This window comes from Macrotis lagotis, chromosome 5 (genome assembly GCF_037893015.1).
Source record: "Macrotis lagotis isolate mMagLag1 chromosome 5, bilby.v1.9.chrom.fasta, whole genome shotgun sequence".
NCBI lineage: Eukaryota > Metazoa > Chordata > Mammalia > Peramelemorphia > Peramelidae > Macrotis > Macrotis lagotis.
In genome coordinates, this window is record NC_133662.1 from 201,161,921 (window position 1) to 201,179,802 (window position 17,882).

Here is a 17,882-nt window from a genome sequence, read left to right on the forward strand (position 1 = left end):
TTATGTGATTAGCCCTAAGGATACAAATACAAATACAAAACCAAAGAAAACTCAGTTTTCACAGTGAAATTCTAATGCCGAGGGAGGAGGGGCCAATTGATTAACCAGGATGAGTGGAAATCTTTTTGTAGCCAGCAGGTGTCACTATGAAGTTTTTTCAGGCAGGCGCCTCAGAGACGTTACCTTCCCTGGGTCTATATCCCTACTCTACTCCTTTCTTTGAAAGTTTTTGGATTCTGAGCAACGCCTGGATCTGATTCAACAATGACTTATTTTTAATCTAAGTGATGAAACAGTTCCAATTCACTAGTTGATTTTTCTCTGATTTTGGAACTTGAACAAATTATTAAAAATCAAAACCATGACATTTTCTATTATGTTTGGAATGCCGAAATCATGGCGATTTGACTGTTTTAGACTAAGCTTCAAACATCTGCTCTGTTCCAACTATTTAGCTGAGTCTTCCAGTCTAAGTACTACTGAGCACTGCCAGAACATGGACAAGCACCACAAGGAAGTTATGGTCATTTATAGTTTTTATATGAAATAAAAATCAGGAAATTGAAATAAATTAAAGAAACCTTAAACAAACAATAGGTGAGAGAGCAAGACAGAGATCAAGAGAGTGAGAGAGAAAGAGAGAGAGAGAGAGAGAGAGAGAGAGGAGAGAGAATGAGCTGGGGGTCAGGGAGAATAGATAAATCTTTCACAGATTTTCTGCTAGGATAGTCACCACCTGAAGCCTTAGACCATGTCAGACACTGCTATCAGCATCTTTTAATAGGTAGTGCATCATACAGGGAAGGCACTGCCCACATCAATGCCCTATTGTTAGTCTCCATTCAAACACCTGCTCTTCTGCTGAGCTCCACTCAATACCACTGCCAAGCAACTTTACCTGCTTCCACACTCTGTTTCAAAACCTCCCAGTACAGCAATGAAGTATATCCCATTGTCCAGAACTCTGGATCCTTCCCCTTCAAATGAGAAGAACCACCATTATCCCTTTGAACTTTGATTCTCATATACTGATGCAACCAGGACCTGAAGCCTGGCTACAATCAATACACCCACTTCCTGGAGCAATGGCAGAATTGATTCCATGGTTTCAGAACAGGATGGGGTTTGGGGCAAGAGTAAAAATACAGCATGGCTAACAGGGGCTGCCAGAAAAAATGAGCCAGATGAAGTGCTAACCAATCACAACAGCAGATGGAAGTTCCAAAGACTAAGGGGCTAATTACCTCCAGGGGTAGGTCTCTGATTCTGTACCTTAAGAATCATGGTTAAGTGACTTGCTCTGGCCAAAATTGCAAGTTAAGTGTCAGAAGGAAGATCTGAACATAAATAAAGCTGCATATACTTTGTATATATATATATATATATATATGTACATATACTATATAGATATAGATATATTATACATTTATTGTTGTCTGTCCTTTGTTCTTGAAGAGGACCATGACATCAGGTAGGTAATGCCATGTGAATTAGATTTATGTTTTTTTATACACAATGTATACACACACAGACATACATATGCATATATGTGTAGATATGTATATATTTATATCTATATATATCAGCTAGTGACAATGAATAACAATACGGGGCCCGGAGATAGGAAGATCCAAGTTTAAATCCCATCTCAGACACTTGTTGACTATATGATCCTGGGCAAGTCATTTGACTCCTTCTGCCTCTCTTCTTAACTGTAAAATGAGGATAATAATAGCACCTACCTCCCAGGATTGTTGTGAGGTTCAAATGAGATAATATTTGTAAAGTAATATGAGTGATTTGGAACACAGTAGATGTTTAATACTTATTTCCGTCCTTTCATTTATATATATGTGTGTATATATATATATATATATATATATATATATATATATATATTATAGTACAACAACATTTTATCACAATCATACACCACAACTTGTTCAATCATTCCCCAATTGATGGACATCCTCTTGATGTTCAATTCTTTGCCACCACTAAATGAGCTGCTGAAATATTTTTGTACATGTGGGTCCTTTTCCTTTCTTTGATCTCTTTGGGATACAGACCTAGTTTTGGGCATTGTTCCATGAAATTTATATTCTCAAAGTGATGCTTGAGGCAATAAGAGAGCCTAGATTTGTCTAGAGTCAAACCAGTCTGTTTCAGAGGTGGAATTTGAACCTATTTTTTCCTTATTCTCAGGATATCCATTATGGCATGCTGCTTTTATTAACTAATTTATTATTGATGTTCAGTTTGCAGTAGTGTCTGACTCTTTTGGGGTTTTCTTGACAAAGATACTAAAGTGATTTGCTATTTCCTTCTCCAACTCATTTTCTAGATGAGGAAACTGAGACAAACAGGGTTAAGTCACTTTCCCAGGGTCACCCAGGTAGTTTTTGAGATTTGAACTCAGGAAGATGAGGCTTTTGGACTCCTGGCCCAGCACTCTGCACGTTCAAGCAGTTCAATTTCCTATTACAATTAGTCCTTCTTCCATCACTATGAACTTATTTTACATGCACCAGTACCTAATCCTAGTTATCTCATTAATTGCATACTACCTTGGAGAAACTTCTCCCCTTTTCCTGATGGGTGATTTCTTCTTTCAGACTACTATTTCATGAAAGCTTCACTTATGTTTCAAATCACTCCCTAATCTCTTGGTCATTTCCTCCTCCTAAGCATCTCTTTATAACCCCATTCTCTGTTTAAAATCAACTCTACCCTTGTTGTCCTAGATAGCATTGCCAATAGAGTCACCTATGGCTATACTTACATTCCCATAACTTTACTCAGACCAAAATCTATCTTCTACTAACCTAGAAGACTTTCTGGGCTGTCATAATTAGAATGTAAATTCCTTGAAATCAGGGAGTTTCTTTGCTTTTGTATTTGTATTGTGTAACACTTAAAATATGTTTATTAATTCATAGAAGAAAGTGAACTATATTAGATCTTGTTTTATAACCTTTTGTTTTTGTTTTGTTTCCTAAGCATTTAACAGAGAACCTGGTTCCTAATAAAGTTCCTACTAAGTGCCTGTTGAATTGACTCCACTAACATGTTTTAAATAAATCTTTATATTCTCAACAGTTAGTACAAAGTTAGCACTTGTCAAATAGTGCTGATTAATTTTTGGTTCTTATTCATTCCATTTTTTTATACTTTATTTATTAATGAACACTAGTGTGAACAATATCACATAAACAACTGAAATCACTTCTGGCTTCAAAATCTGTTCAAATTTCCCCATTAGTTAAAAGTGTATTTTAACTTCAGTAGCAGCATGACAAGATATGTTCATGTTATTCAAAAGGAGGGGACATATTGCCCCTCAAACACTTCTTGGGGTAGGGCCAACAGGCAGAAAGCAGAGGAGGTCACAATCTGTTCATCTTCTTTCTCCACTAGGGACTTAAAATGAATGAAACTGAGCCTGGTATAGGTATTTTTTTTCATAGCCACAGGTATTTACTGAGTGGAGGTTGACCGTGCTGATAGTCCTAGAGTGAAACCAGTCAACATCAAGGTCAACTAAGTGTAGAGAGGCTTTGTCTCTGTGATTAAATTAGATATTTGCAAAAGTGTTTGACCATTAAAAGTGTTTAGTAAATTTTTGTTCCCTTCTCCTCCCCTCCTCTCCTCTTTGACAGGAGACAATCTTGTGGTTTGAATAAGGCATCTTAAAATGAAGCCAAAAAAAAAAACCACTGAAAGAAGTAATATAACCTGGAATAACTTTCCTTTCCCAAGAGTTCTTGGGTTATTGATATGAATACCTGTCCATCTTGGCTGCTGCTGCGTCATCCCATTTTTTTCTTTTTAGCTGTCTCTCCAGTCATTCTATACTTGAATTTCTTTAGTGTATTGTTTGGTTCACACTTTCTTCAAGAAATTCTTAACGTTGTAATTTGTTTTTTGAACTTGATCAGCGTTTGTTGTGTTGCCTTCTAACCATAGGGATTGGCACTGGAATTGCCATCCCATTAACTTCTGGTCTCTGGTTCACTTTGTTTTATCCCATGGCCTTGATAACTGCAACTATTTATTAGGTTAAATTGATCATGTTCATCAAATCTGAGAATTTTTTAAAAATGTGAAATCTGGCTGATCTGATCACTAGTTGTCAGAATTATGTGATCCTTGCACTCAAGGATCCATAACTCCTAACTCCATGGGTTGTCTCCCATGCTTGAAATTCTCTTCTTCCTCATCTCTACCTCAAAGCTTCCTTGGCTTCCTTTCAAGTTTTAGTTAAAATTCTACCCTCTGCAAGAACTCTTTCCCTGTTCCTTCTGAAGGATTGCTTCATTCCCAGGAGACTGAATCCATTCATAGTCATTTTTTACATCATTATTTACATATTATCTCCTCCACTGTGACCTTGAAAACAAGAAAAGACTTATCTTTATATCTCATTAGGGTTTAACATGGTGCTGGAAAAATAGTAGATGCATAATAAGTAGATATCTTTTGACTAACTGACTTATCATGATCAGGCAGCCATTGGGTGCCAGGACATCCAGACTGAAGAACCAACCCTGTGGGGCAGGCTAAGTGGTATAGTGGATAGAGCACTGGCTCTGGGGTCAGGACAGACCTGAGTTCAAATCCAACCTCAGACACTTAATACTTATGAGTTGTATGACCTTGGGCCAAGTTACTTAACCCCTTGCTTTGTAAAAACTAAGGAAAAAAAGCAACTGACACTAACTAGTTGTATAAACTATCTTCAGTTCTGCAGAAAATGATTTAAGCTCTCAATACCTTTGCTACCTTAATGATAAAAACTGAAATAGCCTAATTTTTTTTAGGAGACTGAATCCATTCATAAAATTTGCTAGACATGGAAACTGCTTAGGAATACTAAGTAATATTGTTTAATTGCTAATTTTACAAATTTGGTAAGATCAGAGACCAGAAAATCAAAATGAGATTGATCTGACTGATCAGGTCAGTTTTTGCAAACACAAGTTTGCAGGTTTGGCTATATGTAAAATCAAGTATATATTTGTGACTTCTTTGCAAGATCATTGTTCCCCACTCTCCTTCTTTTATCAGTAGTCAAATTGCATGAAACTTATGTGCTGTATTTTGAGTTTTTTGGGAAAAATACCCCTTGATTTTTTTCCTTTTAGCTTACCAAATATAATTATTTACATATTTAATTGACTTCCACATCGCCATTCCCATATATTATCATCTCAGACCCACCACTGTTGTCAAATAAAACACCAAGGCCCCAATTCCTTCACACGGTATCTCAAAGCTCCTAACAACTTTCTCAGTCACATTTTGGATGCTAGTTCTCTCATCTATTTAATTAAATCTCAAACTAGGAACAATAGGTTAAGAACATCCATATCATGCCTTTAATAGTTACATACAGCTGAGGTATAAGTGGGAGAACCTTGGATTTAGAGTCCTAATCTCAATTCAACATTTGAAAAAATATTTACTAAAACCCTACATTGTACAAGCTCAATGATTTGTACACAGTCTGTGTGTGTGTGTGTGTGTGTGTGTGTGTGTGTGTGTGTGTGTGTGTGTGTGTGTATGTGTGTGGTCCCTCCCAAGAAACAATCCCTGCCCTCAATGATCTTTCATTATACTGGGGTGGGGTGGGGTAAGGGAAATATAGTTCAGTAAATACAAAATAATTTTATGAAATACAGGGTACCAACAATTGGGGGTGGGTGGGGGGGTAGTGAGCAGAAAAGGCCTCTACATAAGAGGTCTGGTCTGAACTGAGCCTGGAAGGAATCAAGGAATCAGGGATTCTAAAAGGTGGAAGCAAGAAAGAGGATGGAGTGAATTCTAGACATGATGGGGAAAGGTACTACCTGTGCAAAAATGGAGGCAGAAGATTGAATGTTCAGTATGACGAAGACCTGATAGGTCAGTTTGGTGGGGATGGAGTAGTATGAAATAAATCTGGAAAGTAATGGGAATGCCAGATTGTGGAAGGTCTAAAAAATACCAGAATGAATATTTTATACTTTATCCTAAAGGTAATTGGAGGACCCTGAATTTTCAGTAAAGGAGTAACATAGTCAGAACTGTCACTCTGTCATTAGCTGTGTGACCTTGGGCAAGTCATTCAATTTCTTTACACCTCAGTTTCCTTACCTGTAAAATAGGATATCTGCATCACTTACTTCATCCCAAGTCCTCCAAAATGCTTTATATTCATTTATGAATGTTATGAATTCTTTATCTATAAAAAGGAATCAGCAAGATTTGAAAGTATTACCCTTTGTGGAATTCCTCCTTAGGGCATCTAAACCATGGTACTATTATAAGGCTGCAACTCAGAACTTTGACCATGCTAGTTGAGAAAACAATGGTCCTATGACCTCATTAGAATTTTGCAATGTGTGGGCTGGTTCACTTACAACTTTTTTGAGGTGGTTATTTCTCCCAGAAATTTCTGTTTTTCATTAATCACATAGATTCTAACTAGGAAAGTCATTATTAAACTGATAGTAACTAATTGTTCTTCATGCCGAATTTTTTTAGGTAAGATATTCATCACTTTTCACTTATTAGATAAGTATTTTCTTTTTATATTTCATCATCACATTATTCACAAAATAATTTTGCTTAAAGGGGTGGGGAAGGGAGAAAAGGAATGCTTTCCTTCTGTATCCTTGCTTTCTAAGATTCCTAATAGTAAGATAATGAAAGCTTTTTTTACTCCTTGAGTATCTGAAGTATACCATTAGACTATGTGTGAGAAATGTTTTAAGGAAATGCTGTTAGAGCTTTTAGTTATTTTTGTTTATACAAAAGGAGTTCTCTTAATACTGGTCAAATTCTCCTCAGGCCTCATTTTGTCTGCTCAGATAACCTAATGATAAGCATTGATTGCTGATCAGAGGGACATTCAAAATATGATTTTTGAAAATATTTTGCTTTGTTTAACTTTCCTGTGCTGCCTGAAGCATGGGAGGTAGTGTAATAGAGAACTTGCTCTGAATATAGAGGATGAATTCAAAGCTAACCTCTGCTGCTTTCTAACTGTGTGATCCTGGAAAAAAATTGCTACAATTTCCTGGGTGCAGTTTTCGAGGCTGTAAAATAAGAGGGGATGACTTCACAGACTCTTTCTAGTTCTGGATTTGTGATCCATTCACATAAAAAAAAAAATTTATTTTTACTTTGTTTTTAGAGGCAATGAGAGTTAAACAAACTTGCCCAAGGTCACACAGCTAATATGTATCACAGGTTTGATTTGAATGTAGGTCCTCCTGACTTCAAGATTGGTACTCTGTGTCATTCAGTTGCCCCTTGAATTTCTATAATTCTATAGCATGGGACTGCTTAAGTCCACAATGTAAAAGTTTTAAAAGGGCTATGTAATCAATTAGAACTCCAAAATCTATTCCTAGACTTCCTGTAGACATAAACCAGTTAGGAAAATATGTTAGGATAGATTTAAGTTTTATATGAATGAGATTTGGAAATTCTGGTGTTGGAGTTGACCTGTTTGGAGTGCAGGTAAAAATGTTAACCATTGACATGTACATTAAGAGAAGGAAATTGCTAAGTTCTTTGAATTGGACCTTTTTTTCATTCTTTTTTGCATGTCAGATATAAATAATAGATTGTAATTAACATGTTGAGTTTGAGTGGATCCAATTTGTATTAATATCAAGATTCTAATAATTAGGTCCATTTGAAAGATAAGGGCTAAACTGCAAGATTTTAATGAATTGTTATTTTCCTCCCTCCCCATGATCTCTAAGACTTAAGTGGCTTTTCAAAACTTTTGGCACTAACTTTATCTTGAAAAAGTCTAAAGAATCAAAGGTAGTCTTTCCAAATGAAAACATTAGCTGCTTTTATGTTTGTAGACACCCATCTCAATGGGGATGAGTAGTGTCAGGAAATGCAGTAGGAGAGAAGGAAGACTGTGGAATCATATGACTAGGTTGCAATTCCAGTTTCTGTTACTTTCCAACTTTAGAACTTTGGACCCAAGTGAAATATCATTTTTGTACTTAAGTTTTATCATTTGCAAAATACTATTCCTTGAACATTGATACTCCATTCCCCTACTTGGAGAATTTTTGCTGGCTGTCCCTCATTCCTGGAACCCTTTCCCTTCTCATTTCCTACTCCTAACTTCCCTGACCTCCTTTGGTCTCAGCTAAAATGGATTTTTTTTTTTTGCTACTGATCTTTCCCAGTGCCTTCTCTCCGAGATGATGTCTAATCTATTCTGTCTGTGCATTTTGTACATAGTTGTGCTTGTGTGCTTTTTTTTTAAATTGGATTGTGAGCTCCTTCAATGGCAGCATTCCCCCCCCCCTTTGTATTCTTAGGACTCACTAGAATGACAAGAAGATAAATAAATGCTTGTTGACTGACAGATAGAGCTGAATGATTCACAAGTTTTTTTCCAATAAATTTTTCTAAATGTATGATTTGGGAGGATAAGGATTGATTCATACAATCATTTGAATTTACTGCGACATAATTTTATGATAGTGAGCAATGTACATATGACTGCTGAACAAAGCTCCCGATGGTGGCACAGTAGGCTTGGAATCAGCTAAGACTGAGTTCAAAACTGGCTTCAGACACTTCTAGTTGTGGTCTATGGCCTTAGTCTCTTTTTTGCCTCAGTTTCCTCATCTTTAAAATGGGGCTAACTTTCAGAGTTGTTGGGAAGGATCAAATGAGATAATAATTGCCCGGTGACTGGCACATAGTGAAGAGCTAAACAATTGTTAGCTGATCTTATTATATGACTGCCTTTGTTTTCCCCTAAGGCAGAAAGCCAGGCTGAGAGCATCTAGGGAGGATCAGTTTATACTGCTTAGGGGACCACAAGGTTTGGGACATGGCCCACACACTGAGAGAATCACTGCTCGATGTGAGATCTGCAAAACATGGAGTATAACTCAGCCTGTGACGTGTCTCTCATTAGTCCAGAATTACTCCGTAGACTCCACAGCACAATCCGTTGTATTTTAGAGACACTCGAGGATTAGCCATGATAAAGCGTTCAGACCTCTGCATGTCGGGCCTCCGGTCCATTTTTTATTAATTCACAATAGTCTGGTAAGGATTGATGAGCAATCTCCAATTTTTAGAATCAGAAACGCCTCTCCTTAGAGGTGGATCCTTCTGTCCTGAAAGTTGTTCTGGGTCAGTTGGCCATAATGACCGGCTAATGAATCCAAGGTCAATTAGCTTAGCCTCATGACAGATTTAATGCTCCTTTCAATAAAGTCATTCCCTTCCCGGGTGGAGACTAGTGGGCAGTGTGAGGAGGGATCAACACACAGTCATCGGCACTCCCGGAAAACGCGCGTGTCCGAATGGGGGAAGGTCAGTGGCAACAGTTCGGCCTAGGCGACGGTGCCGGCCGGGGCGGCCTTTGGGGTCCGGCCCCAAGCGTGTGTCCTGGCCCGCGTCCGCCTTGGCGCCTTGAAAGCAGACGGGCGGAGGGAGTGTTTCGGGGTCCCTCCGAGGGGCCGCCGCTTTGGGGGGGCGGGGAGGCTGCCCCGTTTGCCCGCCCCTCCTTCTCCCCCTTCCGAATGAAAGAGGAGCAAAGTGGCCCGAGGGCGCGAATGGGACTGGCCCTCCCGCGAGTAAAGCGCGGCTTCTGCGATGACGTCGGGGAGTCCCGCGGAGGGGCCTCAGGGCTCCCCGGGAAGGGCCCGGGGATGGGGGAGGACGTTGGGGTTCCAGAAGTTGCCCGGGGAGCGGCGCGGGCGCCCCGGCCCCGGCTCCATTCACAAGTTTCTGGCCCCGGGCCCCGCCCGGCCCCGCCCGGCCCCGCCCGGCCCCCGCAGCGCCCCCCGCCTCCATTGGCGAGCGGCGACAAAGCCTTAGCAACGGCTCCCCGGGCCCCGATTGGGCGGCGGCGCTGCGGGGCGCGGGCCGGAGCGGGAGGCGGCGGCGGGGCGGCCTCTTTAAGGGATGGCCGCGGAGCGGTGAGAGAGGAGGCGGGGAGGGCGGGGGGCAGGGCCGGGGCGGGCCCGGAGGAGGAGGAGGAGGAGGAGGAGGAGGAGGAGGAGGGAGGCGCGGCGGCGGCGGCGGCGGCGGAGCCGGGCTGAAGGCGGCGGCGGCGGGGAGCGGCGGCCGCCAGGCGGGCGGGCACCCCGGCGCCGGAGTCGCCACGGGCTCGGTCGGGGCCGGGAGCCTCCTCCTCCATGATCACTCTGGGGGCCGGGAGCAGACTTTGGCCGGACGGGAGAGCTGGTGTGCGCGCCGGCGGCGGCGGAGCGGGGCCGGGCGCGGGGCAGCGGCGGGGCACGGTGCGCCCCGCGCGGGCAGGGCTCGAATGTCCCCGGGGCGCCGCGCGCGCTGACCCCGCAGCAGCCCCGGCCCGCGCCGGCCGCCGCTCCTCTGTGCGCCCGGGGCCCCGAGCCCTCGGGCCCCGGGGAAGGAGGGAGCCCCCGGGGGGCGGGGGACCGCCCTCTCCGGCCAGCCCTTCGGAGCGCGGCTCTCGCCTAAGATGGCAGCGGACGCCGGCGAGCTAATCGGGGCTTCGGAGTTCTTGAAAGGTGAGGGGCAGCCCCCCCGCGGGCCCCAGCCCCCCCCGCGGGCCCCAGCCCCCCGGCCTCCCCTTTGTCCCCCCCCCACCCCACCCCTTTCCCCAGCCCTCCTCTCGGGAATCTGGCTCTGGAGCTGCCCTGGAGCAAAGAAGTGTTTCTTTTGTTGTCCCCCCCCATGCCCGGAGTAAGTCCTTCTCCCTCGCTTTCCTTCCCTGAGGTGTTCTCCAGCTTCTGGTGCTGGGAGAGCGGTTTGAAACAATCATTCCACGTGTTTTTGTTTCATTTTGAGTTAATTTTTTTTTTCGGTGTTGATAAGAGGTCTTTAAAACCGAAAAGTGATGACTTCTTTGTGTCGTCCTTCACTCTTTTCTCTTTAGCTCTCACCCGACTTCAGATCTCATCACTAAAACTTGGGCAGATCGCATCGCTTCCTCCTGTGTCCGGTGAAGGGGTCCCATTAGAGGGCCTCTCTGCGTCTGTGATCCCATTTCTGACATATTTTCCCTTCTCTTTTAAACTTCTCTTCCAGATCGCTTATATTTTGCTACTTTAAGGAATAGACCAAAAAGCACAATAAATACCCACTATTTCTCCACCGATGAGGAGCTGGTCTATGAAAAGTAAGTTTCTGTTTTTTTTCTTCTTCTAGTTTTCTTGGGGGAAATGTTTTGCTACTCTGGTGGCAGTTTCTGAGACTTTACCCCCCCCCCCCACTGGATAAGAGTGTCAAGAAGAGAAAATCATCATTCTGGCAGTTTTTAAGGCTTAGGTGGCGATGCAGTATATTGATTGTAGTATTATGTTTAAGGGGGTAAGCAGTTCACCTCAGGAAAAGTGAGTGCTGCTACTGGAGGGAATGTTTGCAAAATTTGAGAGTCACAGCTTCTTGGTTATATGGGGGGGGGGGAATCACTCCAGTGTACACCCATATGAAAAGTCTAGAGAGATACTGGTAATTTATAAGGCATGATAATTGACCGCTTAGTCACCAAGAATTTATGGAGCACCCATAGATTGCACAGCAATGTCCTAGACTAAGGTACTTTGAGCTTTGCAGACTTAAGCATGGTTTGGGCCTTGTCTTTTTTTGGGGGGGTTTGCAAGGCAAATGGGGTTAAGTGGCTTGCCCAAGGCCACACAGCTAGGTAATTATTAAGCGTCTGAGGTCAAATTTGAACTCAGGTACTCCCGACTCCAGGGCCAATGCTCTATCCACTGGGCCACGTAACCACCCCATGGGCCTTGTCTTAAGAAGGGTTCTGTCCTAATGAATGGTATGCACCTTATGTGAAAGTTGGATCCAAGTGACTTAAGTGATATTATATCCAGTTGAGTGTGTTATGAGTTTTCATATTGATTAGGAAATATGTATCCTAAGTGACATGAAATACTATTGTCTACAACTATATGAAAGTGTAAGGGATGAAGAGAATAAGAAGAATCCTTTGGTCCCTTAGAATGAAATATAAAAATATTCATCTCTGGTTTTGCAGTTAAAAACAGAGGACAGGGAGATTTAAAGCACAGGTTTTGTGTTTTGATCAGTTGAGGAAAAAGAAAAGTGTTTTTTGGGGGAGAGGAGGTGGGGATATTGGGGAGCAATTGAGAAGGAAGAGGAGGAAGGAAACTAAAAGTTCTAATGTATTTCCACCTTTTTGTTGTTGACTCCAGAAAGATCACCATCACTAGAAGCTCACTGGTTTTCCAGTAATTGAGTAATATTCATTAGAAATTTAGGAAAATTGTAAGATTTAGGAAATTAGAAGGGACCTCAGAAAGCATCTAAGGAAATGGAGGTCCAGAGATTTAACTAATTAATGCCAGAACTGGAACATGTGTCTTGACTCCAGAGTACAGTATATTTTTCCATTGTAACATCTGACTTCTTTGCAAAAATCATCTATCAACTCTAAATGGAATCTTAGGATCATAGATTAGAGCTGGAAGGGACTTGAGGCTATCTCAGCCATCCTTCATTTCCTCACACCCCACCTCCTTCCCCCTACTCCTGTTTTGTAGATGAGGAAATTGAAGAGCATAGAATGGTTAATGACTTGTCCAGGTCACATAACTGGTAATTTTCTAAGACAGATTTTGAACCAAGGTCTTCCAGGTACTGAAGTATCCTATCTTACTATTCTACAAAGTGTTTAAAGGGATCAACCTTTCTTGGTCTTTTCAAGAAAAGATGAGCATGTCTTTAGTACATCATTCTTTGGTCAAAAGACTATCTCCTCACATTACTTGTTTTGCTTGATACAAAAGATGGTTCCTTACCTTTCATAAGAAGGACATCTTTATTTTTTTTAGTCTAAGAGCCTATTTTAATTTTCTTGAAATCGTGTTAAAGGGTGTGTGTGTGTGTGTGTGTGTGTGTGTGTGTGTGTGTATGTGTGTAGCATGGTGCCCTTGTGGGATTTCGCCAGGAGAGTGGGAGTATAATGGGCAGGTTGACTTTCTAAAGCTCTGAGACCTTCTGGTCCATCATGATCTACCTGTTAGGGAGGCCTGGTGTAAAGGAAGCAGGTCAGGAATGAAGAGGTGTGTTCTGCTAATATGGAAATATAAACTTTCGAAGTAGACAAATGAAGGAATGACTTCCTAGGCTAAAATAATTTTTCAATTTATGAAAGAATTTACTTGAGTTTCTTTAAATAGAGAGCTCCCCTACTACACTTAAGATCAAGGTACAACTATAATGATTTAATGATTTTAAAAATATAACAATTATAGTTTCACTTTAGAAATTGAGAATCCATCTCTTAGTTTTTTAATTGTAACTAAGAGTTTACATTTATTGGATACTTTGTACTTTATAGAATGTTTTTCTCCCAAACCTGTGAGATAGCAGTACTCAGTTTATTGATAATGAAACTGAAAACCAAAGAGGTTAAACAATTGGCCTCACTATCATATTGCTAGTGTCAGAGCCTTGATTCACACTTAGGTTTTCTCACTCCAAATCCTGTGTTCTTTTTCTTATGTTACCCTGATAGAGTCAGCTTGGTATAATATGTAACAGAGGTGTCAAAGATGCAGGCCGGAACTTGATTAAAATGTAATTGGGAAATATTTGGCAAAATAAATAAGAACATAGTACAGCATAAATAACATAACATTGTAAAAAGAAGTCAGTGTTAGACCTTTAGAAATCCTTGTTAAATTAGCACTCATTTCTATTGGTGATGGACACTATTGGCGTAGTAGATAATAAAGGGCTGGCCCATTTAAGTCCTACCTTTGTCACACACCCTGGCTTTGTAACTGAGCAAATTACTTAATCTCTCTGTGCCCCAGGTAATTCTTTAAGGGACACCTGTCTAATTTCTTAGAATTAGAAGTCTCTTAAGTTAATAAGGTTGCCTGTCTGCATGGGCAGAGGGAGTTCACTGTACTAATTAAATCAGTCAGTAAGGGTTTATTAAATGCTATGCCTTATGTGATTATGCCTTGGCATTAAGAGGTGGGGGGATACAAAACTAAAATAGTATACAGTCTCTGCCATCAATGAACTGACATTTTACTAGGGAACAGATAAATCAGTACAAGGAAATAATAAGGGGGATAGTTGAAGCTGAGGGGGATCAGGAATGGCCTCATGCCGAATATGGGGATTGTGTGGAGTTCTGAAGGGGTGGTTGGGGCAGGAGTACATTCCAGGCATGGAAGAATAATTGCAAAGGGGATGTGATGTTCTTCAAAAAGGTCAGTTTGGCTAGATTTCAAATTAGTGAGGGGCAGCAATGTAGAATAAACCTGGAAATAAAAGTTGGAGTCAAGGTGTGAAGTGCTTTAAATATGCTAAACAAAAGAGGTTTGTATTTGATTATAGAAGTGATAGGGATCCACTGAACTTAATGGAGTAGGGAGTGAATATCTGCCCAAGTGTGCTTTAGGAATCTCAAGTTAGTAGTTGTGTGGTGGCTTCATTGGAGAGGGGATAGACTTGAGTCAGGAGACCAAATAGGAGACTCTAGAGCTAGAATGATGGGCCTGTGAATGGAGAGAAATTACATAACCAAAAATTCCAGTAAATAAAGCTAGTCTTATTATAGAAGGGATGTTAAAACCTGGAAGTAAATCATATCTATCATATTTAGTGGTAGCGACCCTGTAGGGGGGAGAGTCAGCTTAATTTGTTTGATAATTGTTTTTAAAAACCAAACCAAAACAAACCAAAAACCCAAACCGAACCAAATTAGAGATAAATTCCAGAGATATCTTGTATTTCATTTCAGATAGTTCATTGGACTTCCTTTTTAGTTCATCCTAAATCGAGAATAACCAGTTACCAAAGTTATCATATATGTTTTGCCATTTCTTAGAGATTTGTGAGTGTAGTCCTTCATTAAAAAAATTAAATTATCATCAAATTGTAAGCTTTATTTTGGTTAGGGAGAAAAATAGTTCTTGAATAGTCAGAAAATCTGACTGTTCACAAACTAAATATCTGTTACCTTAAAGCTAGTTTCTCCAAGATTAATTGTCTTTTTTAGGAGCCCTGTGATCTTAGCTCTTGAGCAGTGTTGGAGTAATGAGTGGATTACAATAGTACTTGACTTTGAAAATAACTATGTTTTTCAGGGTAAATTTTTAAAAATGCATGTGGTCAAAGAGAGAGACGGAATCTTGACACCCTCCATTTTGTAGATGAGGCCATGAGTTGAAGAAGTTAAAAGAATTGTTTTAGTATTTGCTTGACCCTTTTATAAAAAAGTGTTCTTCCATGGCTATTCATCCAGAACTTAGTAATGTTTAGGAAGCTTTACGGGAAAATACTTTATGCTTTCATTGGTATGTTAGGTAGGAGAGGTTAGCAGTTGTGAATTAATCACTTATTTGAATGTACTTTTGGTAGAGACATTGATATTTTCTTATATTGCTCATCAGTACTATGCAATTGAATTAATTCACTGTCAGCAACATTTATCAAATGTCTACTGTAATTTTATTACTGAGTACTGTTGAGACTCCTGTTTTAATTTTTATTTTTGGGTTTAGGAATTGAGGACTGCTTATTAAGAGCTATCTTAGTAAATGAAGAGACTGTTTGTTGGTGTTTTTTTCATGGCTATAAAACCAATACACAGTGATGTTTAGCAATTGTTAAGGAAAATTACTTTTAGCTTTTATTTGTACCTTAAGGGTGAGGTTAGCTGTAAATAAAGTTAAATTATTATTAATTAAATGACTTAAATTTCTGTACTTATGTTTGATGGAAATAAGAGGAGACAGGGAGTAATGTAAAGATGTTGAAATTGGAAAAGGGACCCTTGGGTTTGAAGCCAACCTCTGACACTGACAGTTCCTTTACTTTTTCCAGACTGTAGTTTCTTAATCTGTAAGAGGAGATGATGATACTTGTACTACCTACTCACAGGGTCAAGTTAAGGGAGGAGTTCTCTTTGTGAACCTCAAAAGATAGAGATAGGAACTGAACCTCCTATTTAACTGGTCCAGGACACTCCCAGTCAAAGAAACTGTGTCCTTATCGATGCAATCCTACCTTCTCTTCAGTTGATTTCCAGTCTGACTTTGCTCTCTGTTTACTTTGCTGTGCTTGATGCCTCTAAAATCTTAAGAACTTCATAAATATGTGATTTTGCTAAGAAGAATTGTGGCTAGGATGCTGGCTATGGAGTCAGGAAGAACTGGGTTTAGCTCCTGCTTCAGACATAACTTGACTACATGATTCCAGTGGCAAGTCCACTTAACCCTTCAGGGCTTCAAATCTCCAATTCCATGATTATCAGTTCTAGACTGCTAGCTTCACACCAGAGTTCCTTAGACTAATGAAATTGCAGGTTCATTCCCTCATCTCTCAGACTACTATATTGTTATCTGTCTTATAATGATGCAGGGGTATTATGACTTGAAAGTCACCTTGGACTCTAAAGGAAGGGATCTTGGAAGAGTTGGAAGTTCAGGGAGAACTTTGCTCTTTGGGCTTTACTTTGTGCTCCTGATCTTAGCTATTACTTTTTTTTTTTTTTTTTGCAATATTACCAACTTTACAGTTTCATTGCCACAGTCCTTCCTGCTTTTAGACTCCACCCTAAGTACTCAACCCACCACAGGCCATTGCTACCACTTCCTGTTTGAAGTGTGAAATAAAGTGATCAAAGCTTTTGGAAATGCAAAGTATTCCTCTGGATTCTAGCTGTGTTCCTATAAAAATCATGACTGGCATACACATGGCTAGATAGTTTCTATTTTATGACAAGAGATTGTATATTACTTTCTATCATGGGACTTTGCACATTGTTGTAGTTATATTTCTGATGAAAGAGTGAGTGAAAGAAAGAAAGAAAAACTGGATTTCTGTTTAGGTTCTGTTTAGGAATTTAGCTCTTTAAAAATTAGAATTGATACAAAACTGAGAGAGGTAATAAGAATGACAAAATTGGGATCCTGCAAGATCTTGACAGGTTGGCATGATGGGCCAAGTTTTAAGATTTCGTTTAATAGGAATATGTCTAGTCCAGTCAAGGTTCCAAAGATCTATTGCCCGAGTAGTTGGGGTGTGTGTGTGTGTGTGTGTGGGAGTGATGGTGCTAGAGACATGACTACACGACAGTTTTTTTTTAGGTTTTTTTTTTGCAAGGCAAATGGGGTTAAGTGGCTTGCCCAAGGCCACACAGCTAGGTAATCATTAAGTGTCTGAGACTGGATTTGAACCCAGGTACTCCTGACTCCTGGGCTCGTGCTCTATCCACTGTGCCACCTAGCCTCCCCAAAGAAAAAATATTTTAAAATTTTTAAAATAAATTGAATTAAAAAAGGAAATCATTGATAGTAAGATACTCCAATCAACAACACCAACAGCAGGTTAAGAAACCCTGAATTAAAGGGATTGGTGGTGTTGCTTAACCTAGGTAAGGAATCTTAGGAAATATATATATATATATTCACTGACTTTAAACAGTTGCAGATGGGTCATATGGAATTGAGCTTAGACTTACGCTGCCTGGCCCCAGTGCAGATTTCATCATAGCAAATTGAGGCTCCACATGAGAAGAACCTCCCTAATCGTTAGAATGCTTAGAAAGTGACCAGGCTATCCCAGAAGGCAGTAAGCTCAGCCTTACCAGAGGTCTTAAAGTAGAAGTTGAATGACCACCCATTTGAGGTTGCCCTGGGGGGAGGGGGTTCCTATTCTGGTAGAAGTTAGACTAGTTGACTCTGAGGGATATCTAGTGTCTATGATCCTTGTTTAATTTTTTGAAAGTCTTTAAATTTTCATGCAAATATGTCATATTCTTCAACTAAATTGTAAGATTATAGAGGACAAGGATGCTTTATTTACTTTTTCCTTTTTTTCTATGTCTCCTGTACCTAAAACTCAAAAGTTGGCAATCAATTTAG

At 40.4% G+C, this 17,882-nt stretch overlaps 1 protein-coding gene and 1 long non-coding RNA gene across 13 annotated transcripts in view; one reads left to right on the plus strand and one right to left on the minus strand.

Annotated features, from left to right (window-relative positions):
* LOC141488302 (uncharacterized) overlaps window positions 1–6,296 on the minus strand; it is a 57,816-nt gene extending 51,520 nt beyond the window's left edge. For all 3 annotated transcript variants that reach the window (XR_012468639.1, XR_012468637.1, XR_012468638.1), the window contains exon 1: window positions 6,136–6,296. This is a non-coding gene — a long non-coding RNA (uncharacterized LOC141488302). The remainder of the gene's footprint in view (window positions 1–6,135) is intronic.
* The window catches only part of CDC14A (cell division cycle 14A), a 250,070-nt gene continuing 233,092 nt past the window's right edge, over window positions 905–17,882 (plus strand). For 2 of the 10 annotated variants that reach the window (XM_074188270.1, XM_074188265.1), the window contains exons 1-2: window positions 10,319–10,526; window positions 11,047–11,137. In XM_074188270.1, coding sequence (XP_074044371.1) covers window positions 10,478–10,526; window positions 11,047–11,137 — 140 coding nt within the window. In that variant the 5' untranslated portion in view covers window positions 10,319–10,477. Of the gene's footprint in view, window positions 1,253–5,740; window positions 5,905–8,790; window positions 9,076–9,100; window positions 9,346–9,772; window positions 9,954–10,318; window positions 10,527–11,046; window positions 11,138–17,882 lie in introns of those variants that run through there. The other 8 variants (XM_074188266.1, XM_074188273.1, XM_074188274.1 and 5 more) reach the window with 8 other exon arrangements.